Source organism: Anabas testudineus, chromosome 1, assembly GCF_900324465.2.
Source record: "Anabas testudineus chromosome 1, fAnaTes1.2, whole genome shotgun sequence".
Taxonomy (NCBI): Eukaryota; Metazoa; Chordata; class Actinopteri; order Anabantiformes; family Anabantidae; genus Anabas; species Anabas testudineus.
The window spans coordinates 1,817,960-1,838,692 of record NC_046610.1 but is presented as its reverse complement, the minus strand read 5'-3'; the positions used below and the strand labels follow the sequence as shown (position 1 = coordinate 1,838,692).

Genomic DNA, 20,733 nt, shown 5'->3' with positions numbered 1-20,733 from the left:
GAACTGTATTTTTAATTTTTAAATGGGTCTCAAGACTACAATTGCTTGTAGTTGTGGTGTTTGCTCTGCACACAAGATTTGTCTTACAGCAACATCACATCATCCATGCTGCGACACTTGCATGCCAGGCATGATGACAATCATATCCAGCAAACCAGTGAACCTGTCAACACTGGAAATCCTGACAGTAAGCTAAATATGAACGTATATGTACTGTATATATGTATGTGTCTATTTATTGTAGATGTTGTGTATCATATTCATATAGCAACCTGTCTTCCACACAGTGTCCAGAAAACCCTGTGAAAGGATATTTTCCACGGCTGGGGAGCTGGTCAGCCAGAAGAGGAGCCGACTGAAGCCTGCGACAGTAGAAAAAATTATATTCCTCAATAAAAACCTGTGAAGACAACTAACGTGTCTGCTTCTGTAAATAACCATTTCAAATCAACCATACAAGTCCTCAACTGACAAACCATTATCTTTAAAGGTTTTCTATAAAAACACAAAAAAGATGCAATGTTTCTGAATTCAAACACTGATCATTTGCAAAGTAGGAAGGATCTCTGATCCTGTTAGGGACTCTAAAGGTCAGAGCTTTAAATAAACCTTTAACCAACATTTAACCCATAATATAATTTGCATTGATTCTTTGGGTTTATCTGGAATGTGTTGTAGAGTATAGGAGAGATTGTAATGACTGCATAATCATAATTTGAATGAACAAAACATTAAAATGACCACACAGACTTTTGTGAACTTTTATTGCTGTCTTTGGATTGAAACAGTGCCAGAGCTTCAGTCGTGCCCTTTAGAGGTTGCTATTCTTCAGTTGTCCACCAGACGTCACCGTCACTGAGGTCTTGAAGCTTTGAACGTTTTTCAACACAGTTGTTAGAAAAACCTCAAAGTTGTTTCCTGTACATCCATTAAACGCAGAGAGATTATCTTCTGGAACAAAATGTTGGATCAACTGACAAATGTTATAGAGTCCTGTCGCTTGCATGAATAAAATACAACAATAATATGATTGAATAATAAAAAATAAAAAAAAAAGAGATCCTCAGCTTGATAGAACAGTCAAACATCCAACAGGACCCTGGAAAATTGTCATTTATTTTAACTATTTTATTTGTTTACACTTTTAAATTTCTTGAACGTTCACTTTTCGTTGTAGTTTAAGTACAAGTCAGTTCTAAATTAATTAGGTAACTTCCTGAAGCCACGTTTGACTTTTTTAAAAATACTCGTAAAGTTTGTGCCTCTTTATCAACTTAATAAAAAAAATAATAATAAAAATCTGTTGTAACTATTGTAATTATCTGTTTATTTCATTTTGCATGGGAAGCAACAGCAGTAGAGAACGAGTCTTTAGTTGAAGGAAGTGGCTCTGAAAAGAGCCTTTGTGCTGGTTGGTGTGGAGCGGAGTCCTTAAGCTCTCTCTCCGCGGATGCGTCGGGCCAGCTGGATGTCTTTGGGCATGATGGTGACCCTCTTGGCGTGGATGGCGCACAGGTTGGTGTCCTCGAAGAGCCCCACCAGGTAAGCCTCGCTGGCCTCCTGCAGAGCCATGACGGCCGAGCTCTGGAAGCGCAGGTCGGTCTTGAAGTCCTGAGCGATCTCCCTGACCAGGCGCTGGAAGGGCAGCTTGCGGATCAGCAGCTCGGTGGATTTCTGGTAGCGACGGATCTCTCGGAGAGCCACGGTACCGGGCCTGTAACGGTGGGGCTTCTTGACTCCGCCGGTGGCCGGGGCGCTCTTACGGGCAGCCTTGGTGGCCAGCTGCTTCCTGGGAGCTTTGCCTCCGGTGGATTTACGGGCGGTCTGCTTGGTTCGGGCCATTTCTTCGACTGTTTGCTCTGAACAAGACAAATGTGGAGCAGAGAGCGAAGAGCCGCTGCTCTTAAACCGGGGGAGCAGCTGGGACACGGTGACGCTGCAGCTCAGCTCCGCCTGGAGGAGCGAGTCCCGCCTGAATCTCCGCTGCTTATTGGACAAGAGACTTTTGAAAATGTCCCCAACACCCGGACCGGGCCGCCCTCTGCTGCTGGTTGGTCTGACGGGAACCGGGCCGCCCTCTGCTGCTGGTTGGTCTGACGGGGACCGGGCCGCCCTCTGCTGCTGGTTGGTCTGACGGGAACCGTCCGGGTCCCGCGCTCTGCGGGGACGTATAAAGGAGGCTTTGGTCTGTTGGAGCCCCATTTTCTCAGAACAACGTCTGTAGAAAAAGACCCAAGTCAACATGTCAGGCCGCGGAAAGACCGGTGGAAAAGCCAGAGCGAAGGCCAAGACCCGCTCGTCCAGAGCCGGACTCCAGTTCCCCGTGGGTCGTGTCCACAGGCTGCTGCGTAAAGGCAACTACGCGGAGCGCGTCGGCGCCGGAGCTCCCGTGTACCTGGCGGCTGTCCTGGAGTATCTGACCGCTGAGATCCTGGAGCTGGCTGGAAACGCTGCCCGCGACAACAAGAAGACCAGGATCATCCCCCGTCACCTGCAGCTGGCTGTCCGCAACGACGAGGAGCTCAACAAGCTGCTGGGCGGAGTCACCATCGCTCAGGGCGGCGTGCTGCCCAACATCCAGGCGGTGCTGCTGCCCAAGAAGACCGAGAAACCCGCCGGCAAGGCCAAGTAAACCGGGACCGGCTCCGACCACCAACACAAAGGCTCTTTTCAGAGCCACACACTCTGATAAAGAGCTCTGATCCTCATACTCTTATTCTCTTTCCATCCTAAACCTAATTGAACGGAACATAATTACTTAGTTAACTATAACAATCATTTCAACTCTGCTTCAATGAGAAATATTAACATTCATTTTCTTTCACTGTGTTCAACATAGTTTAATTAATCCTATTTAACTATAGTGGCCGTGCACATTAAAGGAGCATTGATGTTAAATTCCTGCTTTATTCATCTTTCTGTGTTTGAAGCCACTGAAACCTGCAGGTTCTGTGAATTAGTTCTGATGTTCTGTTCATGTTCACAGCTCAGTTTCTTCTTATTTCCTCAGGATTCTGATTTGTTACCTGGGTTTTGTGTGAAGTGGCCACATTCTGCTTAATTCAAGTTGTATATTTTATTCTGGGAGCTATACTCATGGATGAGTTGCACCTGCTCTAACACAAGAAGCTTCAACTCCAGTGTCCATCACATACTGGAAGAGAGACTGTGCTACAGTTTGTTGAATGTTGGTTTGAACAATGTCGGACTCCGTAGTTTTCTCTGGACCCCTTCCCAGTCCGTCCAGTGACGACATGGCTGTCTAAGTGGTGTCCCACAAACAACGTGGGCTACAGAGACTAAACCTGGACTGATTAGAAGAAACGGCATCCATCCCACTTTCGATGGTTCGTCTCTACTCTCTAGAAATATGACAGAGTTTATTAGATGACCTAAACCCTGACATGTCAGAGTGGAGCCCAGGACGCAGAGACGCAGTCTTACACACCTCTCTGCAGCTTCCTTACAGCCGTCACCCCCCAAAAACTACCATAACCCCATAGAGACAGTGTCTGCTCCCCGACTACCTAAATTATTTATATCAAGAACCAACAAGAGGAGTTATTCATAAAAACCTAATACAAATAAAGAACAAAATAAAAATAAAACAATCAAATCCCTGTTAGTAAATGATTTGATAATTGACCATCAAACAGACTTATTCTGTCTTACTGAAACCTGGCTGCAGCAGGATGAATATGTCTCTCTGAATGAGTCGACCCCCTCAAGTCATGTTAATTATCATGTTCCTAGAAACACAGGTCGGGGTGGAGGAGTAGCAGCAATCTTCCACTCAAGTTTGTTAATCAACCCCAGACCTAAACATAGTTTTAATTCATTTGAGAGCCTCACTCTTAGCCTCTCTGATCCTGACTGGAAAAATCAAAAACCAGTCCTGTTTGTTATTGTGTACCGTCCTCCTGTCCCTTACTCTGAGTTTTTAACTGAATTCTCAGAGTTTCTATCTGATTTAGTTCTTAGTGCAGATAAAGTCATTATAGTGGGTGACTTTATTATCCATGTAGATGTTGATGATAACTGCCTCAACACTGACTTTAATTCACTATTAGACTCTAAATGTAAATAAACCCACTCACTGTTTTAATCACACCCTTGATCTTCTTCTGACATACGGTGTGGAAATTGATCAGTTAATAGTTTTAGAGAAAAAATGGACCAGATCCTCCCTGCATACGGCATGATCTCATTTGATGTTTCATTAAAACCAGATGAGATCAAACAGCTTAATAAAGTAGAACAATGTGTAAAGGATATACGAGACTGGATGCTTATTAACTTCCTTCTGCTTAATCCTGATAAGACAGAACTACTAGTCATAGGATCACATGGAGCTAGAAGCAAGATTTTAGATCACGCCGTAACTCTAGATGTGGCCTTTCTGTTACATCTAGTGCAACAGTAAAAGACTTTGGTGTGATTCTAGATTACAGTGTAGAGGAGACAGGGAGTGATAAGAGTTGATAAAAGGAAGGTGAGACTGAAACAGGAAGAGAAAAATTAGAGTTTTTAATCCACAATGAACAGACTCCTTTCTGTTCATATTACCCACTGAACTAAACCAGTGTCTGATATGTTCAGAAACTGTGGCTGTTATTAAAAGTGCCAATGTCAAACTGCTTTATGAGACAAAAAACAAAGGTTTTGAACACACATACCCACTGAAATCTGAAGCGCAATCACAGAAAGTTTCTAGTCTCAGAGCCCACTATGACCAGTCCACCAGGATCTGGAGCCACATGCTCAGTTCGACGTCACATAACAATAAATTTGTCAAAAGGTTTCTGAATTGTACTGAATTAATTTGATTTGACAGTCAAGTATTGATTACATGCAGGCTATTTGATAATATATATATAATTTATAATATATTTAAATATTTAGACATTATAATCTTCTGGACCTTTGCTTCCAAATATATTGCGTAACTGGACCTCTTTAGATTTTTGTTTAATACCCCTGCTCTAAAGCTTTCTATCTGTTGCCTTCTCAGGGAGTTTTTCTTGCCACCGTCGCCCTCGGCTTGCTCATCAGGGACAATCTGATTATTATGATTCATACGCATTCATGTAAACTTCCATAGTTTCTTTGGTTGTGTAAAGCTGCTTTGTGACAATGTCAACTGTAAATAGCGCTCTACAAATAAAATTGAATTGAATCATATGTACAAAACACTAGATTCATTTGTAAGACCACACTCGTACTTAGACTGCTTCCTCCCCGTAGATCATTCTGAATTAATTTCAGTAATTAATTTATCTAAACCATCAACATGTCTCTTAGACCCCGCCCCAACTAGACTGCTCAAAGATGTTTTAAATACTAACCCTAACCCAATCTATCCTTACAATTAGGCTACGCTCCTCAGGCTTTTAAGGTTGCTGTAGTCAAACCCCTACTCAAAAGGTCTACTCTGGACTCAGGGGTTTTAATCAATTATAGGCCAGTATCCAATCTGAACCACAGAATGCAGCTTTTATCTCAAACCAGAGAAACACTTCATGAACCAGTCATACGTGCTACAGCCGGCTCACCAGGCCTGGAACTGTGGTGTTTGAAAAATTAATATCTTCTAATGTGTTTAATTCTTCATATATTCGTGTGGAATTAGTGGAATCAAGTCTGATTGTGTGCAGATGTTTTTATTTTTATTTTTATCACAGGAAAGTTTCAGTTTCTAATTGTTTTCAGTCCTGAGATGAAGTCTGACTGAACTCCACCATGATCCTCATCAGTGTGTTTGCTGCGACCAGAACATCTTCACTTCACTACAACAGGATCATCAGCAGACGGTTCGTTTCACTTTCAGTCCCCGAACAAACATGTGGAGCAGCGGAGGAACCGGTTCTGGTGGATTCTGGATCCGTTTGACACCATTTTTTGAGAGAAATGAGCAGAGGAGCGCTCGTCACGACGCGGAACACGGGGACGTTTGGAGGCTTCACCGACAAAATGCAGCGAACTTCAGACTCGACACGAGCCGAATATGAAGACCCGCATGTCCGCTGTCAGCTCCGCTCACTTTCCGCCCTCGTGTCCGCTCCCACGGGGCTTTTTCTGGGTTTGATCGGTGCAGAGAAAACACAGAGTCCCGGTGTTCACGGCGCACCGAGGAGCCCCGGAGCGGCTGAGTCTCCACGGTCCTCATGCTGTGTTTAAGTGCCGCCTCCTGCTCCGGGATTCTCCACACTCCAAGTGAAACGACTCGCAGACAAAATGGCAGAAGAAGCTCCAGCTGCAGCTCCGGCCGCCGCTCCGGCCAAAGCCGCCAAGAAGAAGGCCACCAAGCCCAAGAAGGCTGGTCCCAGCCTCGGGGAGCTGATCGTTAAGGCCGTGTCCGCGTCCAAGGAGCGGAGCGGCGTGTCTGCTTCCGCCCTCAAGAAGGCTCTGGCTGCCGGAGGCTACGACGTGGACAAGAACAGAGCCCGCGTCAAGACCGCCATCAAGAGCCTGGTGCTGAAGGGGACTCTGCTCCAGACCAAGGGCGTCGGAGCCTCCGGCTCCTTCAAGATCAACAAGAAGGCGGACACCAAGCCCAAGAAGCCGGCACGCAAACCCGCCGCCGCCGCCGCTCCTAAAGCCAAGAAGCCCGCCGCCAAGAAACCGGCCAAAGCCGCCGCCGCTAAGAAGACCAAAGCTGCGGCAGCGAAGAAGCCGGCAGCCGCCAGCAAGTCCCCGAAGAAGGTCAAGAAACCCGCAGCGGCCAAGAAACCCAAAGCCAAGAGCCCCAAGAAGCCCACCAAGAGCCCCAAGAAGGCCGCCAAAAAGGCCCCCGCTGCCCCCAAGAAGGCTCCTGCTGCTGCTGCCAAGAAAGCTCCGCTCAAGAAGACTGCGGCCAAACCCAAAGTCAAGAAGACGGCAGCCAAGAAGAAGTGAGCTCCATCAGCCGGACGCAGCTCCGACTCACTAAAGGCTCTTTTCAGAGCCACACACTCCTTCTCTAAAGACGCTCTATTCTCTCTTCACACACTTGACCTTCGCTCATTTACTCCAACATTAACACACGTCATCTTTCTCACACAGTAAAAACATTTCATCACAATTTACACCTCGTATCTCTCGTCCTGCAAACTACTGCTTCCTGGCCCGTTCTGCTCTTACTCACGTTTCCTTCCTGGGGGATTCATCCTTCAGTCATATTTATCAAATAACCACTGATGGAACTCCTCGTTTGTGAACAACAACTTTCAAATCTAGTCTGGAGACAACTCCTTGTCAGTTGGAACCTTTCCAAACAGTCCTGTCCTCAGTTCTCTGGGGTCTTGTTCATAGATTAAATTGGGCCAAAGTAAGAAAAGGACAAAACAAGTCACATCAACCCTCACAACCAGGTTTACAAATCATTCTTCTAAATCCAGTCTTTTTACTGCTGACAAAATTAAAATATCTCCTATGACACGTCTCCAAATATCACAAGCACAGGATTTCAGGACATATCCACCTTTTTAAAGCAAAGTTCAAAATCCATCAAAACAACCTGATCTGGATGGATTCTTATTTCTCTTTTTTCTCTTCACATGAACACATGCTTATGTACATTTATTATAATGTGTACATTATTTTCTTTGAGACTTTAATAAAGAATTATTTAAAATGCAAAGAGTTCTTTAAAGACCGTTGAAACCTTATTGTTGCAAAACATACCCACGAATTAGTTACTGAGACATTTCTACGCTTTTGAACGTTCGAGTGAGAATTGTTAGGGCCGTTTAATCCGGAAGAGGAAAAAACACAACATGAGAGGACTGACTCTAAAAACCACCACCACTCTTTTCACAGTCACACACTTCACCTAAAGAACTATAGCTGAATATCCAGATATGGAATCAAGAATTTTGATGATGACAAGTCAAGTCATTTTTCTTACTTTTTTGTTTTCTGCACCAAACGAAAAGAGTTTTTTTTAATCATTTCTTCAGTTTTTAAAAATGTACACGTAACCGAAAGATATTTTGATGCATCTTTCTCTTAATGCGACACAAAATACGTTTTAGAGCCTTATTCACAGACATGGACCTAGTTATTGAACTAAAAGGTTCATGAAAAGTCTGAAATTACTTTTTAGTCGTGGTTCAAAAGAAGGATTTATAAAATCAAACTAATGTTCAGGCCATTATGAACGAATGAAAACTCAAAAAGCAATTCCTACATTTCCTGAATTTAATAATGTTTTATTCTTAATTACTTTTATCAGTTTTTTTTCCTGTTTTACATTTGCATATCTTACAGCTTGACTGATTTTGATGAGCTGCTGGAGACATGGACAATTATGGAAAAGGAGATGTATGATGTTAATAAATCATATTTGTAATAGACAGTAACACAGTCTGCAGACAAGTAAGAAGAAGAACAGCAGCTGTCCTGGTTGTTCTTGGACATCTGACTGCTCACCCTGCACTTTTAGCCCTGATATTGTTTTTGTAATGATAAATGTACTTTTCATCATCATCGTTGATGTTGTTCTAATTGTTGTGATAAGTTTCAGTGTTTCTCCTTCAGTGTATTGAGCTTCGAACATCACCTGTTGTAAGAAGCATCATAACGTGTGTACGTTTAAATGAAGCTTCAGTGTGAGAAGAAGATTTGGATTAAACCATCAAATCAGAAGCAGAGTGAGTGAGTGTAACTGTTCGTGTTTCCTAACGAGCGTTGGTGAAGTGAAGGAACGTTTGTTGTTAGATGAGGTGTTTGGCTCTGAAAAGAGCCTTTGTGTTGATGCTGGAGCTGCAGCAGCAGTTTACTTGGAGCTGGTGTACTTGGTGACGGCCTTGGTTCCCTCGGACACGGCGTGCTTGGCCAGCTCACCGGGCAGCAGGAGGCGGACCGCGGTCTGAATCTCCCTGGAGGTGATGGTGGAGCGCTTGTTGTAGTGCGCCAGGCGGGAGGCCTCCCCGGCGATCCGCTCGAAGATGTCGCTGACGAACGAGTTCATGATGCCCATGGCCTTGGACGAGATGCCGGTGTCGGGGTGGACCTGCTTCAGGACCTTGTACACGTAGATGGCGTAGCTCTCCTTCCTGGTCCTCCTCTTCTTCTTGCCGCTCTTGGTGACGCTCTTAGAGACGGCTTTCTTGGAGCCCTTCTTCGGTGCTTTCACTGGATCAGGCATCTTGGTTCCTCGGCAGATTCTTCCACGGATGAAGTCAGTGACGCCGTGACGGTGGATTTATAGTCGCTTCATGCAAATACGACTGTGCTGTCGCTCTCACACGATTGGCTGTGCACAGCATGCGACTGAGCATGCGCCAGACAGACACCACAGTTCAATGAGAAGTAAATAAATAAAACGTTTCTCAAATTTAATTAATTGATTCATTTCATTGAGTTGATTCATGTTTAACTTCTCTGATGTCTTTGGACTTCACACAATAGTATCTTACAGGACACATATTATGAAAAATATATCATTTATATTTACTCATTTGATCTGTAAAGAGAAGCAAATATTTGACATTATACAAGAGTTTATATATATATATATATGTTTATATACACACACATATATAAAAAATATATATACATAGCTGCAGAAAATCGTCATCCACCAGTACATATTCGATTTGGCATTATTTCCTCTAACCCTTAAGAGAGAAACCACTTTATATGAACTGATGCTGTCCAAACCTCCTGTAGTTCTCCAGAGAACTACAGGAGGTTCTTTTCGCCTTTGTCCATTAAACTGTGTAAATCCTTTCTCCTTTTCTAACGAGGTGGGGAACTGACATTTGTTGTCATTCAAGCCTGAACTATAATTGATTGCGGTTTTTCGTTCATGAACGTTTCGTTCAATATCAACTAATCTCTTATATGACTTGGGAATAATGAGTTCTCTCAGTGAGTGATTCGTTCATTTCCAGTTCTTTGCAGTACCTTGCCTGGCCACATTGCAGCAGCTGCATAAGCTCAGGAAACAGAAATGATTCGTTCACGACTCACTCAACTGTAAGTGTCTGCTCAGGTCATACGGATCGTTCTTTCGTTCATTTGTCACGTGACAGCTGTAGCTACGGGCTGTGGACTGAGAAACAAAGTAATGAATGATGTCTGATATCTGACGTTCATTTGGATTTATGGAATCTTAATTAATTAGTGGTGTTTGATGCTTGAAGATGTGTGTAGTTATTTTGTGTATATAATGTAAATTATGTTTGTAAATAAATACATTCGAAAATTAAAAAGATGTTAATTGTGTTATTCTCTTCCATAAAATAATTAAATGTAACATTATTAATAACAACATCGATAATAATATTAACGTCGCGTTTTGGACATAATGAATGCACCATGTAAATATTTTCGGGAACTTGTTACTTGTTGCTTTAAAAGTCTAAACTCATTATCAATAAGTTTAACTTTCACTCGTCTTCTACCAGCTGTCACCGGCTGCAGCAGCAGTAACTCGCTCTCGTTCATCGTTCACTGCTCTCGTTCATCGTTCATCGTTCTTCGTTCACTGCTCTCGTTCATCGTTCTCGTTCTTCGTTCACTGCTCTCGTTCATTTGTCACGTGACAGCTACAAAGTCACTTTTGCGCTGTTAAACAACAACATCAGGGAGGATGCAGGAACACAAGTCACTTTATTGTGGTGTGTATTTGCTTTCCTAGGTTTTCACATGGTTTGAATTGCTTGTGGCATTTTGTGTATTATAATTTGTCAGCTGAACAAACTATGTTGTCTTCACTATATAGTGTCTGAGAACCGCGGCCATTTTTACATCGCCCACTAGAGGGTTACACCGCAACCCGCTGGAAAATGAACGAAATGAACGAAATGAACGAAATGATTCGTTCACTTTAGAGTTCGAGACTCACGAATCTGAGTCAGTTCAAAGACTCGTTTTTCCCACCACTAGTTGAGACCAACTGTTGTACAACGTGTTTATTGACAGTGAGTGTTCTGTAGAGAACTAAAGGAACCTATTAAAGGAAGCAGCTCTGTCGATGTTGTGAGCGGCTCTGAAAAGAGCCTTTGGTTGTAGTTGGAGTCCAGGAGCAGGTTTAACCTCCGAAGCCGTACAGAGTGCGGCCCTGTCTCTTGAGGGCGTAGACCACGTCCATGGCGGTCACCGTCTTCCTCTTAGCGTGCTCGGTGTAGGTGACGGCATCACGGATGACGTTCTCCAGGAACACCTTGAGCACCCCGCGGGTCTCCTCGTAGATGAGACCGGAGATACGCTTGACTCCGCCGCGACGAGCCAGACGTCGGATGGCGGGTTTGGTGATTCCCTGGATGTTGTCCCGGAGAACTTTCCGGTGCCGCTTGGCGCCTCCTTTCCCGAGTCCCTTCCCGCCTTTGCCTCTTCCGCTCATCGTTCACTGATCTTCTTTCTTGGATCGAAGTCGGATCTGGAGCTCGGAGTCCGACTGGGGCTTTTTACTGCTGCTCTGCGGACGTGATAGGGACAGGAGGCGGAGCTCCAGCGGGTGGAGCCAAACTCAGCAGCTGTCAGAAAAGAGAAATTAATTTTTATACTTTTTAATATGTTTTCACAGCAAAGTAGTAAAAACTAAGTTGTACCAAATGTCTTCAGAGTGAATAAATACATCTTATCTTATCAGGATGAACAATCAATATTTAATTGACTCATGAATCCCTGAGTTGCCTCTGTTAAAAAGGTCAATGCCACTTGGATTATTCTGCCTCCATCTAGGAATGGTATATTCCAATCAGACCAGCTCCGTGCATGAGGAGGTCATGGAAACAGTTTCTCTGAGTTCCTGCAAGTTAATTAAGTTCATTGTAACTGTTATTGTTTATGCAGTTTATGCGTCCATTGAACTGTAAGTCCGTTATTATAGCTTTTATGTATATTTATGTTTCTGTTACCGATATTACGGCTTTTTGTAGTTAGCTCGCTGTTTCTGCTAATTATTAATTGATAGCCTGCTAATTTCAAGACTGTATTTTGCAGAGCTTTAATTTGATACATATATTCTGTATTTGTCGTTGAGTTGTCTAATGCTAAGTACCATTTGTTAATAATATGATTGATTTATTAGTTTAGCAGACAAATTTAATAGAAAGAATTGCTGTGATGTAAGAGCTCCATCCTTTGGCAGTGTAATATGTGAACGGTAAACTCAGTCATGCTTAATGTTTTGGGAAAACGTCTTGATAACTAGTCATAATTGTTCTACTTATTATTGACTTTGTATTTCTTTCAGAAACCACACACACACACACACACATGAACGTGAATATGATTGTAATGAGGACTGCTGGAATAAAGCCTTCCTAAAGGAACTCCAAGTTTTTGAGTGATCTAACAGTCACTTCAATGGTCGGCAGTAAAGCATCCGAACCCAAGTACAAGGGAGAAGCCAGTGTCAGCCATATCCATTTTATTCAGCCACCTTGCTTCAAACAGTATCGGACCAGTAGATAGCAGCATATATATATAAATATTCTACAAGTAGAAAAGTACAAGTACTCTAATTAATTCTAATAAAGTAAAGTGAAATACACAATGCGTTAAAATGTCACTTGAACAATTTATTTCACCATTAGGACAGAGAGACAGCTCAACTCTCCAGTTGCAGCCCATGTTGTGGTCAGAGAAGTTGCGTTACTGTACATCAGTCATTATAAGAAGCAGAACAAAGAATAAATGAGTTTTCGCTTTTTAACAAATCTTTATTGAAGTTTCAGGGACAATACAAATGTTTACATTTAAACATAAAAAAAAAGGTGCAAATAACACAACAATACACCATAGCAGCGATAAATATAACAACATCATCAATAATATTAACAACGATCAAAGTAACAGCAAAAACAGCAGCAACAATAAAACCAGTGTTAAAGGTGCAGAGTAAACAGTCAAATGTCCAATAAGAACCAGGGCAGCTGTTGTTCTTTATCCAGAGTTCTTCTTATTCTTATTTCACGGAGGACTTGTTTGCAGACCGTGTTACTGTCTATTACAGTTTGATTTATGGCCATCATGCATCTTGTTTTCCACAGTTTCATTGTAACTATTGAGATTATGAGTTGGAACATCTCCACCTGTTTGGTCGACATGTTCTCCCTCAGTAGTCCGTACATGATGGAGCCGTAGTTGACATCAAAGTCCAGACCCAGACCCCTCAGGGACGTCCACACTTCCTGAGCTCTGTAACAGTCCATCAGGACGTGTTGCTGTGTCTCATCTTCATTACAGTAGATCATGGGACATTGTTTAGTTGTTACGTAACAGCTCCATGAAACTACTGCTCTAACAGGAAGTCTACCCACACTTATCAGCCAGCGAACATCTCTCATGCTCTCTGACAGATGTTTGGTTTTCAAGACTTGGAGAACTTCCTTTCTCTGTGCTTCTTGTACATGTTTATAATTAATTAAACCTCCATATTTAAAATCATTCATTACATTAAAAATTGTTTTACTTGTGCTTGTGGTCCATGAAATGTCTAAGTGCTGATATTCTGAAATAAAATCACCGTATATTAATTTATACTGTGGACCGTGTCGTGCTCTGCCTCTTCTCTTCTGCCACAAAGACAGGTTACCAAGCCAGAGAGCATCACGGGAGACGGCTGCTGAGATGTTCTTTACAAAGGCGATCTTTAACTTTAGTTCTAGATCTACTGAGCCTAATCCTCCAAACCTTCTGCTTTTATAGAGCAGCTCTCTTTTGGTGACCTCTCTGGTGGTTCCCCAGATTAGGTTCACACACTGTTTGTTAAGTTTAGTTATTGTAGATTTACTTGGTGGAAATATATTCGCTAGAAACAGGAGTTTGGAGACGAGAAAAGTTTTAACTATGTTTATTCTTGCTTTATAGTTGGTATTTTTATTTTCCCATTTCTTAACATCTTCTTAAATTTCACTTTCCCAGTTTCTTTCACTGCATTCATTATTACAAATAATTAAACCCAGAACTTTAATTTCTGGTTTTACCTGGATGTTAATATCTGGTTTGTCACACTCTGCTCCAATCCAAACTCCTTCTGTTTTATTATGATTTAATTTAGCACCTGCGGTTTTTTCATATAATTTCAAGTGACTACATAAAATATCAGTTTCTAATCTAGCCATAGGGGTTGCAAGCCAGTGACTTCTGTGCCGGTCCCAAGCCCGGATAAATAGAGAGGGTTGCGTCAGGAAGGGCATCCGGCGTAAAAATTGCCAAAATAACCATGCGAATCATTCACAAGACTTTCATACCGGATCGGTCGAGGCCCGGGTTAACAACGACCGCCACCGATGCTGTTAACCTACAGGGTGCCGGTGGAAATTTGACTACTGTTGGTCGAAGAAAGAGGGGAGGCAGAAGAGTTCGTGGTCAGAGAGAGAAGGGAAAAGGCAGGAACATAGATTTGAGAATAGGGACTCTTAACGTTGGTACGATGACAGGGAAAGGCAGAGAGCTGGCAGACATGATGGAGAGAAGAAAGGTAGATGTTCTGTGTGTGCAGGAGACAAGGTGGAAGGGCAGCAAGGCACGTAGTATCGGAGGAGGATACAAACTGTTCTACCATGGTGTTGATAGGAAGAGAAACGGGGTAGGAGTGATCCTGAAGGGGGAGTTTGTGAACAATGTTCTAGAGGTGAAAAGAGTCTCAGACAGGGTGATGAGCATAAAGCTAGAAATTGAAGGGGTGATGATGAATGTAGTCAGTGGGTATGCGCCACAGGTTGGCTGTGAGTTAGAAGAGAAGGAGAGATTCTGGAGTGAGTTTGATGAGGTCATAGAGAGTATCCCCAGAGGAGAGAGAGTTGTTGTTGGAGCAGACTTCAATGGGCATGTTGGTGAGGGCAACAGAGGTGATGAGGAGGTGATGGGCAGGTTTGGTGTGAAGGAAAGGAATCTGGAAGGACAGATGGTGGTGGACTTTGCTAAGAGGATGGAAATGGCTGTAGTCAACACTTACTTCCAGAAGCGAGAGGAACATAGAGTGACATACAGAAGTGGAGGTAGGAGTACGCAGGTGGACTACACCCTATGTAGATGAGGTTATTTGAGAGAGGTTAGTGACTGCAAAGTGGTGGTAGGAGATAGTGTAGCCAGACAGCATCGCATGGTGGTGTGTAAGATGACTCTGGAGGTCAGGAAGAAGAAGAGAGGGAAGACAGAAAAGAAGACCAAGTGGTGGAAGCTAAAGAATGAAGAAACTTGTGAGGAATTCAGGCAGAAGTTGAGACAGGTTCTGGGTGGTCAGGATGAACTTACAGATGACTGGGAAACCACAGCAGAAGTTATCAGGGAAACAGGTAGGAAGGTGCTAGGTGTGTCATCTGGAAAGAGGAAAGAAGGTAAAGACACTTGGTGGTGGAATGAGGAAGTACAGGAATGCATCCAGAGGAAGAGGTTAGCTAGAAGGAAGTGGGATGTAGAAAGGACTGAGGAAAGTAGACAGGAGTACAAGGAAGCGCAGCGTAGAGTGAAGAGGGAGGTGGCAAAGGCCAAACAGAAAGCTTACGATGAGCTGTATGACAGGTTAGACACAAAGGAAGGAGAGAAGGACTTGTACAGGCTAGCCAGACAGAGAGATAGAGATGGGAAGGATGTGCAACAGATAAGGGTGATTAAGGACAGAGATGGAAAGGTGCTAACAACCCAGGAGAGTGTACAGAAAAGATGGAAGGAGTATTTTGAGGATCTGATGAATGAGGAAAATGACAGGGAACGAAGGGAGGAAGATGTTGATGTTGTGGAGCAGGAAATAGCAGAGATTGGAAAGGATGAGGTTAGGAAGGCTCTGAAAAGGATGAAGAGTGGAAAGGCTGTTGGTCCTGATGACATACCTGTGGAGGTGTGGAAGTGCTTAGGAGAGGCAGCAGTGGAGTTTCTAACCAGTTTGTTCAATAGGATTCTAGAGAGTGAGAAGATGCCTGAGGAATGGAGGAGAAGTGTTCTGGTTCCGATCTTTAAGAACAAGGGTGACACGCAGAACTGCAGCAACTACAGAGGAATAAAGTTGATGAGCCACACAATGAAGCTGTGGGAAAGAGTAGTGGAAGCCAGGCTTAGGAAGAAGGTGGAGATTTGTGAGCAGCAGTATGGTTTCATGCCCCGTAAGAGCACCACTGATGCCATTTTTGCTTTGAGAATGTTGATGGAAAAGTACAGAGATGGTCAGAAGGAGCTGCATTGTGTCTTTGTAGATTTAGAGAAGGCGTATGACAGGGTGCCGAGGGAGGAGCTGTGGTACTGTATGAGGTCGTCGGGAGTGGCAGAGAAGTACGTCAGAGTAGTTCAGGACATGTATGAGAGAAGTATGACGGTGGTGAGATGTGCTGTAGGTCAGACAGAGGAGTTCAAGGTGGAGGTGGGACTACACCAAGGATCAGCTTTGAGTCCCTTCTTGTTTGCTATGCTGATGGACAGGCTGACAGATGAGGTCAGACAGGAATATCCCTGGACAATGATGTTTGCGGATGACATTGTAATTTGCAGTGAGAGTAGAGAGCAGGTAGAGGAACAGCTGGAGAGGTGGAGGTTTGCTCTGGAAAGAAGAGGCATGAAGGTCAGTCGTAGTAAGACAGAATACATGTGTCTGAACGAGAGGGATCAGGGTAGAAGCGTTAGGTTACAGGGGGCTGAGGTGAAGAAGGTACAGGAGTTTAAGTACTTGGGGTCAACAGTTCAGTGTGATGGGGAGTGTGGAAAAGAGGTGAAGAGGAGAGTGCAGGCAGGTTGGAGCGGGTGGAGGAAAGTGTCAGGAGTGTTGTGTGACAGAAGAGTGTCAGCAAGACTCAAAGGAAAGGTCTACAAGACAGTGGTGAGACCAGCTCTGCTCTATGGGTTAGAGACGGTAGCAGTGAGAAAGAGACAAGAGGCTGAGATGGAGGTAGCAGAGATGAAGATGTTGAGGTTCTCCTTAGGAGTGACCAGGTTAGACAGAATAAGGAACGAGTACATCAGAGGGACGGCTCACGTTGTCTGTGTTAGCGACAAAGTCAGAGAGGCCAGACTGAGATGGTTCGGACATGTTCAGAGGAGGGATAGTGAGTATATTGGTAGAAGGATGTTGGAGATGGAGCTGCCAGGCAGGAGGACAAGAGGACGACCAAGGAGGAGATATATGGATGTTATAACAGAGGACATGAGGTTGGCTAGTGTTAGGGTAGAAGATGCCCATGATAGAGTTAGGTGGAGAAGGATGATTCGCTGTGGCGACCCCTGATGGGAAAAGCCGAAAGAGAAGAAGAAGAAGACATAAAAAATCAGTTTCTGTCTGGTTTTTAATAATAACACAAACGTCGTCAGCGTAAGCCAGGGCCTTCACCCTGAGCGCGTCCACCACATGTGTGCCAGAGATGTGACGGTCATTATTAATCCTGTGGATTAATGGACTGATGGCCAACACGTAGAGAGCCGCGCTCAGAGGGCAGCCCTGCTTCACGCCTCTCTGGACCTCGAAGCTGTCTGTTAAAACCCCGTTAACCTTCACCCTGACTTTGGACTGAACATACAGACATTTAATCATTTGGGTGAATGGAAGTGGGAAACCGTATGCTTTCAAAACAGCCCAGAGATAATCTCTGGAGATATAGTCAAAGGCTTTCTTCTGATCCAGACCTAAAATAAAGAATCCTTTGCTTTCGTCTGGTTTGTTTAGAATTTCTCTCAGGATACATAAGTTATCCCACATCACTCGTCCTTTCACTGCACACGTTTGTTCTTTGTCTATGATTTCGTCTAATACATAATTTAATCTGTTCATAATGATTTTAGCTAAAATTTTATAATCTGTATTCATAATGGTTAAATGTCTGTAGTTGTCGACATCGGTCTCATCCCCTTTTTTATATAACAAGCACATAACTCCTTCATAAAAACTCTCCCCCATACAGCCAGTCTGCAAACCTTTATTGAACATGGAAGTAAGAAGGTTTAAAACATCGTCATTGTATAACTGGTAAAACTCAGTGGGCAGACCGTCTGGACCGGGACTTTTCCCGGTGTTTAGTTGTTTAATTGATTCTAATACTTCCTCTTTTTTAACATTACCCAGCAAAGAACTGAAAGAACAGGAGCTGTATGAAGGTAGAGTTTCCAAAAAGGAGTTCACACTGTTGAGGTCTGTGTTCATTTCTTTATAAGCGTCCGCACAGAGCTCTCGGATTATCTCCCTTTTCATCTTTTCACCTTTTACAATTTCACCATCCTTGTTTTTTATTGATTTAATATATTTACTCTGAATTTGTTGTTGTCCTGATTTCAGTGCGAACGCTATGTTTCCTCTGTCGTCGACTTCTGACAGTTTAGTGATGTTATATAACAACTCTAAATTATATTTATCAATTTCTGATTTTATACTCGTCATCGTATTTTCCTCCGAATCTGATCTGGATGTCATCTGTGTTAAATTAATATACTTGGTCATTAATTCATCGTAATATACATTTTTAAGTTTGTTTAATTCTTTACTTTTAAATTTAAAGAAATTTCTCATTCTATGTTTTAATATTTCCCATATTTTAATATCAGATTTAACTAATATGTTTAATTGAGCTATTTTATGAATTTCATCATTTAATTCTGTTATTAGGTCTTTATTATTTAATATCTGTGTATTCAATCTCCAGAATCCTCTATTTACAGAGGAACTAGAAGACAAAGATGTTGATACCAAGAGATGATCAGAGAAGTCATTTAACAGAGTTGAATAATTATTTACTTTAAAATGTTTGGAGACATAAATTCTGTCGATTCGTGTTTTGGTTTTTGAATCAAATCTTGTGAACTCTGTGCTGGAGGGTCGAACAGCTCTGCACACATCCGTCAACATTGTATCGTGACATGTTTCTTTTAAAAGTTTACCTTCTCGAGTCAATTTAAAAGACACAGAACTGCATCTATCATTTTCTTCAGTGACAGTATTAAAATCACCACATAAAATTAAGTTATAACCCACAGATAATAATTCTTTCATACGTTTGAATAATTGCATTTTCTGTGTTCGAGTAGGAGAAGTATAAACATTAACAATTCTATATTTATCCCCTTTATAAAAGCAATCAACCATGAGTAATCTACCTGGGATAACATCCCTTCTTCTAATAATTTCTACATCATGTGTTTTGAAGAATATCCCGACACCGTCTGCGCTGCTCTCTCCTATTGATATAACACATTTTCCTTTTTGCCAGAGATTAATGACTTCATTTACATCTTGGTCTTTTTTTAATCTCAATTCTTGAATGCATAATATATCAAAATTACTTTCCATTAAATAGTTAATTTTCTCTTGTCTCGATGCAGTAGATTGAACACCTCGAGCGTTCCATGTAGAGATTTTTAGGAAGCTCATTAGGAGAGAGGGGTTTAAGGTGTCGGTTTCTTATCTACCCGCTTCCCTTTGTTTAGAGGAGGAGCTCTAGCTCTACGTTTCTTGGAAACTAACTGAAAGGGTGTTTCTGTATGAGGATCAATGGATGATGGATCAGGGAAATCTGGTGTTGGGGAGAATGGACTTAAATTATTATCAGATATCCTCAGAATAAGGGGGGATGGGGGTGCTATTCGCCTGCTGACCTGCTGTTAACATAGATAAACAGGATTCAGAACTTGGGCTTTCACTAGCAGTTTCATAATTTTGATCACCTTCATCTGAGATGTTTCCCTCACTGTGAACATCATCTTCGTTGCTGGAGTCATCATCACCTGACAGAGAGGAGTGGTCGTCCAAGTGGGTGGTGGAGTGTCGAGCTCCTATAGCTGCTGCTGGATAGATCTCAAGTTCCTGCTGAGCGGATGGTCGATCACTGAGATCTAGCTGCTGCCGCTGAGCGGGTGGTCGGGCATCGGACTCCTGCTGCCGCTGGACGGGTGGTCGGGCATCGGACTCCTGCTGCCGCTGGGCGGGTGGTCGGGCATCGGACTCCTGCTGCCGCTGGGCGGGTGGTCGGGCATCGGACTCCTGCTGCCGCTGGGCGGGTGGTCGGGCATCGGACTCCTGCTGCCGCTGGGCGGGTGGTCGGGCATCGGACTCCTGCTGCCGCTGGACGGGTGGTCGGACACCGATCCCTTGCTGGTTTCTTGCTCTATTCACGTAAGAGCTGGGGCAGTTGAAGAAGGTATGACCTCTAGTCTCGCACAAACTGCAGATGTACATTCTTTGGATTTATGTCCCAAACAGCCACATCTCCAACATTTCACAGTGGGACACTGCTTCACTTGATGGTCAGGAGAGTGACAGATGAAACAAGTCACGGATTGGCCAGGATAAATGATCCGCCCGTTGTAAGGACCCAGAGAGATGGAGTTGGGGATCCTAACTGGATGGCCGTTGGCATCTTTACGCAGTCGGACTCTATATTTCCTGACTCCATACCAAACTCCAAACTTATCAACAGGTCTAGTTATTTGGAGAATGTCACAATATCGTCGGAGGTAGAGCTCAATGTCGTGGTCTGGAACTCTTCCCGTCCAGAATTTAACAACCAAAGTGGTGACATCCATTTGGACAGAAGACTCAATGGTCCAGTTTCTCCATTTTGGGTCATCACCTTTGGACCCATAAATTTCAAGAAAGCGTCGTAACGGAGCTTCTTGCAGAAAACAAAGTTCAAAGTCTTTTCTATTAGGAAGAGCGATGAAAGAGTATACCTCCTTAACGTCAATCCAACAGGAATTGAACAAGAGGGCCTCTCCCACATAGTCTCGGCTGGGGGGGTCATCATTCCCCGTATACTTCAATCTGACCCAGAACTGGCCAAATTTAGACGCATATAAAGGTGTTGTAGTCTGGGGAGCCATGAAGGC

At 43.2% G+C, this 20,733-nt stretch overlaps 3 protein-coding genes across 3 annotated transcripts; 2 read left to right on the top strand and 1 right to left on the bottom strand.

Annotated features, from left to right (window-relative positions):
- Positions 1 to 2,225: 2,225 nt before the first annotated feature.
- Positions 2,226 to 2,874, top strand: LOC113161546 (histone H2A-like). The gene has a single exon (XM_026359185.1). The coding sequence runs from the start codon at positions 2,243 to 2,245 to the stop codon at positions 2,630 to 2,632; it is 390 nt and encodes a 129-aa protein (XP_026214970.1). The 5' UTR covers positions 2,226 to 2,242; the 3' UTR covers positions 2,633 to 2,874.
- A 2,690-nt stretch (positions 2,875 to 5,564) lies between these two features.
- On the top strand, positions 5,565 to 6,961 carry LOC113161544 (histone H1-like). The gene has a single exon (XM_026359182.1). The coding sequence runs from the start codon at positions 6,235 to 6,237 to the stop codon at positions 6,892 to 6,894; it is 660 nt and encodes a 219-aa protein (XP_026214967.1). The 5' UTR covers positions 5,565 to 6,234; the 3' UTR covers positions 6,895 to 6,961.
- A 1,580-nt stretch (positions 6,962 to 8,541) lies between these two features.
- LOC113161551 (histone H2B 1/2-like) lies at positions 8,542 to 9,161 on the bottom strand. The gene has a single exon (XM_026359190.1). It carries the CDS (start codon positions 9,125 to 9,127, stop codon positions 8,756 to 8,758), a length of 372 nt encoding a protein of 123 aa, XP_026214975.1. The 5' UTR covers positions 9,128 to 9,161; the 3' UTR covers positions 8,542 to 8,755.
- Positions 9,162 to 20,733: the final 11,572 nt, after the last annotated feature.

Bases quoted from the DNA above. Each gene is read 5' to 3' on its own strand.
- LOC113161544 (XM_026359182.1), top strand. From the start codon at position 6,235: ATGGCAGAAGAAGCTCCAGCTGCAGCTCCGGCCGCCGCTCCGGCCAAA.
- LOC113161551 (XM_026359190.1), bottom strand. From the start codon at position 9,127: ATGCCTGATCCAGTGAAAGCACCGAAGAAGGGCTCCAAGAAAGCCGTC.
- LOC113161546 (XM_026359185.1), top strand. From the start codon at position 2,243: ATGTCAGGCCGCGGAAAGACCGGTGGAAAAGCCAGAGCGAAGGCCAAG.